Genomic DNA, 6,179 nt, shown 5'->3' with positions numbered 1-6,179 from the left:
GCGGACCAAAATGAACTGCCCCAAAACTGTACTGCAAAGCTATGATATGGAAAATACGCTAGAACATGCGGAAAATAAAACTATAGAAAGTTAGAAAGGCGCTAATGAAGATGAAACAGCAAAGAAACGCTAACGAGGGCGCGAAAACTGACAAAAAGGAATAAACACCTAAATTGACGCAAAAAAAAGACCAAACAAAAGGACGAAAAGAAGTATAAACTAATTTGCGTACGCAAAGGAAAAACAAATTACGCAAGAACGAATAATAGAAAAAATGTTACACTTGGATCTTACACCCGTTTTAAAGACAGAGCTCAAAAGGAGATAAGATAATATTTCACACCATAGTCGAAAGTGATGGCAAATGAAATTGACACAGATCTTTTTGGCCTTCTTTGTCAATTGGCAACTTTCTCGGAATGGCATAGTCCAAACTTCGGAACGCTGGACTTTCGAGTTACAGAGGATGCCCTTCGCAAGATATTTCCCTGGGAATCGAGTTTTACCAATATACAAAGCGGAAGTTTGGCGGAGAAATTGTATTTACCAAGTTTAAAAGCGGCTGACGAAACCGGAAGTAGTTGGCTGAACTACGAAGCCGATCTTGATGTCATGTTTATACCGCAGAAAGTCGTGATTTGGGATTCAAAAGTTGAAGAAACCGAAGAATCCGGCAAAGATGTTATCTCAAGTGAAATTATCGCCTACATTGAGGATACGGAAACCCCAGGCTACATAAAACTTCGGGTGAATAACTCTTGCAAATCAAAACTACCTGACGAGATACTGGAAAGCGGCGAGGGAAGAGATGTTGTTTACATTTCAAGCTCCAAGTTTAGTGGGTTATTTGGAAAGCACTTAAGCAAGACACAAGAGGCCGGACCGTCGCAGTTCATAGCCTCAGAACACATTCAACATAAGAGTTCATTTGGCATCATGAAATCTGTTGATCTAGTCTTCGCCTTTCGCTGCCCGCAATGGCCGTCCGCTGCAAGGGAATGGGTGAATCGAAAGCGACACTGGCCAACTCCAGAAACCATTCACGGAATAATTCAACAGGGTTGCGCTGCAGTTGCGAAGGGATTTGCAGGTAACATTCAACATTTAAATTGTAATTTTCTTTTAATTATAAGCAGCCTACGCTGTTATTGTTTCGTCTTCTGGTGAATGGTATGCCTCCATTCCAGAGATGGGGAATGGCGTAAGGAAAACGGGACATCGAGTGAAATGCGCGCCTAGGAGAGGTTGAGGAGTACCTCTAGAAACGGGCAATCCCCTTATCCATGTCAAACTAAAGCTGTAAGTACACGATGATTTAAAGAGGGAGGGAGGTAATAATTAACCCAAGGACTCTCGCCCTTTGGGCCCGTTGGTAGAAAAGGCATTCTAACAGTCATACACCTCACCTTATGAAAGCCAGCGGAACAATTGTTTTTTTTAATTCTCATTGATTTCTTTGTTCATGGGTGCAAAACCTTGTTGTTATTACAGAAAGTGCAAGCTCACACCTCGAATGGAGGCTGTCGTTTTCCTTATCTGAAATATTGCTAGCTCGCAGTCTCACCCCAGTGCAAAGACAGTGCTACCTGCTAGTCAAAAGCCTCATCAAAGACCTCAAATGCAATGTCATACCTTCCTACTACATCAAATGCAGCTTCTTTTGGTTATTGGAGGACGCAGAAACTAGTGTCTGGAGAAGCTCAAATCTTGGAAACTGCGTCCTTATGGCATTGAACAAGCTTGCTAAATGCTTGCGTGGCCACTTGCTCCCCAACTACTTCTTGAGACAAGGGAATCTCCTGCAAACGGTTCCCAAGGATTCTTGCGAGGCTATGTCTAACGAACTGATGAAGGTTATTTCAAGTCCTGTCCTAAGCTTTACCAATTCATCAAAAATCATGGAACGCCCGGAGTTAGTGATGAGTGTAGGACCCAGAGAGAAGGGGTGCAACAAGCTGATCGCACTCCTCAGAGAACACGATGGCTCTCCAGAAAAGGAAGGCGAATTGAAAGACTTGCTGAAATTTCACTTTTATAACCTGGGCTTGTCGTTGTTGAATGGTGAGCCAGAAACGGCGCAGAAAGGTTTGGACTACATCCAGTGCGTTGTGGCCATTTTGAAAACTGTTGGAAAGTGTACAAACGCGCTAGAATTACTCTGCAATTATCTTGTCAGTTGTTCTGCACGCGGCGATGACAGACATGCCGCAGCTCGCTTGGTTTCTATGAGAATTCTTGGCTTTTTAGATGACGAAATTCTCTCAGCTCTGCACGATGCCACAGGCAGCAACGAACTGGGTGCTCACCTTTGTCACAATGCTGGGTGCCGGTACCACGTTCAAGCATACGGGGATTCAGATGACGGGTTGACTGTAAATAAAGAGCACCTATCGCATGCAGAGACAATTCTGAAGAAGTCTGTAGATCTTCACCCAGACAAAGCTAGCCATCATGTCGAGTTAAGCATGTTTTTGTACAGAAACGACCGTTTCGACGAGGCCATTTCGTTCGCTAAACGAGGGGTACAAGAGAGCGCGTCTTCAGAGATGCTCGAGTGTTTGGAATATGACACGAGCGAAGAGATCACCTTGGACGGAAACCTTGGTCATCATGTGCAACAGAATGGGTTTGTACGAGCGCCAGCTTTGGTGTTTGCATATTATGTGCAAGTGGCTTGTTTAGAGGAGTTAAACAGGAAAGAAGAAGCTCTGCAGTTAATGGCCTCTTACAAATCAACCTGTTCTGATTCTCGCAAACCCGTTTGCGAAGATGACTCGATGGTGCTGTTTCATTTTTCTTGCTTGCTTCTCAAGATGCCAGAAACATAACAACAAGGATATACTGAATAGGCCATTTGCAACAGTTCGTCACGTGACCTCCTTTTCGTAAACAATGATTCAGCCGGTTTTAACAAATAATTTTCCCAGAAATGAAAATAGCGGCTTAAAATAATATGTTGCCATGCAGATTTTCAGACTCGTATCGTTTACGCAGAATTAGTTACGGAGGCCAGTAATTAGAAGGATTTGTATGGAAGGACGACGCTTTGCCACCCGGTCACGCTCCAGTGATCTTTCATCCAAATCCTTATAGTTTTCCAAGTTTTCAAACTGCCGTAAAATTCTTTCCTTGCACTTTGCAAGTCCGAAACTTACCATCCTTGTTAATTTATCCTCACATATTCTACTTCCAATAAGTATAAGAATCCGACTTCTTTTTGTTATTACTGAATTGCGCTTAATTATGGAATATTTCACTGGAGGGCAAACACTTCTCGCTTGTAAACGAAAGTACTGAATTCTCGAGTTTTCAAATGGTCATAACATCTAGATCTCGACCTCTAGTGGTATTCGTCAGATCAATCAATTTATTACAGTGTAATAAAGCAATCAGCAAGCCAGTCAGCCCAGTCCAACAATCAATCAATCAATAAATCAATCAATCAATCAACCATCACTAAATTTGCAAATAATCAATATAAATCAGTCAATCAATTTATCAGCTAGCCAATAAATATGTTCAGTTCATTTCTTTAAGACATTTATTATTTTATAAGAATCAGCAATAAAAACAAACAATATTTTGACTGGTCCATGGTCATTTCCAAGTTCAAGTTCGCAGATAAAAAAGACAATAACACAATATTTAATAGATGTACTTTTGCATTGCCACTTTTCTTGACAGACCAGGTTTTGCAACTGCATGGAAAAGAGTAATAAAAAATTCCTCAGTCAAACTGCATTAATACCACTCCTTGAAAACTTACAAGCATATAAATTATATTTGCAAATCAGACAGAGTCTCTCAAGAATTATCAAACTATCACTGTTTATTTAATTAACAAATTTAAATGCTTGCTTTCTTTCTGGAGTCTTTTATTGTTTGCTGACAAACTAACAATATTTCTGTTGAATTTAGAATGTTGCAATTTCAAATTACATTCATCTGATGTTACAGCAGTAAAAACACAAATAATGTAACGTTGGTCCACACGAGGAATGCTTAAAAAATTTCGGCATGTCAATTATTGCGAAGACGGAGCTAAAAGAGCTCAACATGCTCTAGCTGGCTTTTCAAATTTCCGGTGAATATCGTTCAGTTTCTTTCATCAAGTTCGGAAATGCTTATTTCACTGTCTTTTGTCATAATGTTGTTCTGAAGTTAGGTTTCGAGCCGATAGCTTATTCTCTCTCTCCTCCTTTTTAAAGAATACTCCAGTTTTCCAGGGCTTAAAAATGTATGAATTTGGAATGTCACCCAGCAGTGCTCCATAATACGACATGGCGACGACTTTGGGGTGAACAGATTCTGTTGTGTGAAGGTCAACTTTAGTGAAATTGTTGTGGTAATTTAACGCATCTCCTTCATTTCTCTCTTTTCCTTTATCATTTATGCTGCCACTATCTCTGCTCATTTCATCGCCATCTCCTGAGACATTTTCTCCACTTTCTATACTTTGGTGCTCTGATTCAGAGTCTTCGCTGTAAACTTCCTCAGGGTTCAACCCAAGCTTTATCAGCAGATACGCTTTGATGGCGTAAACACCTTCAGCAATCACAGATTGTGGAGGCTCTTCCAGCAGATTATCAGATAAGTTCAGTCCTGTCAAGGTTTTCAACAATCCTATTTCCGCAGGTAAAAATGTGAGCTGATTTCTCCCTAGCAACAGTGTCTTTAAATTCTTGTGCTCTCCAATGTTTTTAGGGATTTCACAAAGTCTGTTGTTCCTGAGATCGAACCATTCTAAACTGGCTACACAAACAAAGAAATCTTCAGGTAGAGATGAAATCCTGTTGCCTTCAAGATAGAGGTATTTCAGACTGGAGAGTTTGAGTTGATGCAATCCACTTGGAATCTGTTCAATGCTTTTCCTGTTTAAATCCAAAACATCTAATGTTTTCTTTGCTGCAGTCTCAAAGGCTTTTCTGGTTATGTTGCAGTCGTTTGAAAAGTCGCCCATAGTGTCTGATCGTGGAGATTTGTTTCATCTAACTATAGGAAAGCATATAATTTCATAGCAACAGTTTCTAACAACAAACAATGAGCTTCATTGAACTTAAGTTAAACCTTTGCTGTATCAATTATTTATTACTGTTTGAGATGAATATTTTATTTGGCAATGCTGCAGTATGGTTGCACACTAATTTATAATTCTAAAATAAAAGACTAAAAGATACAGTGTATAATAAAATGGAAAAAAAATTCTTCTATGTTGGAAATATCAATTCTGTCAAATAAATATTTCTAAACACCAAAAAATATAATTTATCTATAGCTAAGGCTTGAAATCAATACTTAGACAATATTACCTGTAATTACTGCCTTCCCAACATACAAAAATCTACATTTCTCAATGACAGTAAATGAAACACTTAAATGGATCAAGGATGGACAAGTAATACTGAAGAAACCTTTCAAGAATCTACCCATATCACGTACTGCAATTGCAAAAATACAACAAGGTCATTTAATTGATAATGAAAAAATTTGTTATTATTGTGGGGCAAAAATTGGCTGATTATTTTTAACAGTGTTTGTAATAATTTATTCTGAAAATAACACAAATCACTCAAGCATTCACACATGATTGACATCCTTCACAATGACATCTAATTTGAGATGTAATCGATATTTTACAGAATACTGATCTGTGGACTCTACATTCAAAACCATACAAATGTATGAAATTATAAACAGCGGATTAGAGCAAACAAGCCAGTCGAACTGTATGCTGTATTCAATAGACTACCACATAAGAAATAAAGTAATGATTATGAAACAAGCTATTCTTTTTAAAATGATGGTATTATGCCATGTAATAAGTAATGGTAATAGGACTGAGTGGAGTACAATTCAGGGAGTAATCAGGCAATCAAGTGATTTCAAATTGGCTGAGTGCGTAGCGTGAGGCTGATTTGAAATTACGAGCACGATTACCCCTGAATTACCAATTAATAGTGTCAATAACAAAATGCAAGAAACTCAGGAATTAAAGATTTAAATGCAAGAGCACATACGATTCTTCTATCTGAATAAAAGTCATTGGACCAGTTAATTTCATCCATGTTTGATTTGCATCTGGACCTTTCAGCCTGTTCACTTGTGAAATGTTCCTTGGTTTTGATTGGCTAACATAGGCTAGGTAATTATTATTAGCTAACTGGCATGAAGTGCTTAAT

General features: G+C 38.8%; 2 protein-coding genes across 2 annotated transcripts; one reads left to right on the top strand and one right to left on the bottom strand.

The window, feature by feature from the left end:
- Positions 1–300: 300 nt before the first annotated feature.
- Positions 301–2,842, top strand: LOC145486276 (uncharacterized). The gene is made up of 2 exons (XM_081464916.1): positions 301–1,090; positions 1,492–2,842. The coding sequence occupies exons 1-2, from the start codon at positions 358–360 to the stop codon at positions 2,826–2,828; spliced, it is 2,070 nt and encodes a 689-aa protein (XP_081321042.1). The 5' UTR covers positions 301–357; the 3' UTR covers positions 2,829–2,842.
- A 1,287-nt stretch (positions 2,843–4,129) lies between these two features.
- On the bottom strand, positions 4,130–4,978 carry LOC145486307 (uncharacterized). Its single transcript, XM_081464947.1, has one exon. The coding sequence runs from the start codon at positions 4,958–4,960 to the stop codon at positions 4,130–4,132; it is 831 nt and encodes a 276-aa protein (XP_081321073.1). The 5' UTR covers positions 4,961–4,978.
- Positions 4,979–6,179: the final 1,201 nt, after the last annotated feature.

Source organism: Orbicella franksi, chromosome 5 (genome assembly GCF_964199315.1).
Source record: "Orbicella franksi chromosome 5, jaOrbFran1.1, whole genome shotgun sequence".
Classification (NCBI taxonomy): domain Eukaryota; kingdom Metazoa; phylum Cnidaria; class Anthozoa; order Scleractinia; family Merulinidae; genus Orbicella; species Orbicella franksi.
This window is presented reverse-complemented; position numbering and strand designations above follow the sequence as displayed.

Bases quoted from the DNA above. Each gene is read 5' to 3' on its own strand.
- LOC145486276 (XM_081464916.1), top strand. From the start codon at position 358: ATGGCAAATGAAATTGACACAGATCTTTTTGGCCTTCTTTGTCAATTG. The intron at 1,091-1,491 runs GTAACATTCAAC...TTGTTATTACAG, and splicing joins AGTTGCGAAGGGATTTGCAG to AAAGTGCAAGCTCACACCTC.
- LOC145486307 (XM_081464947.1), bottom strand. From the start codon at position 4,960: ATGGGCGACTTTTCAAACGACTGCAACATAACCAGAAAAGCCTTTGAG.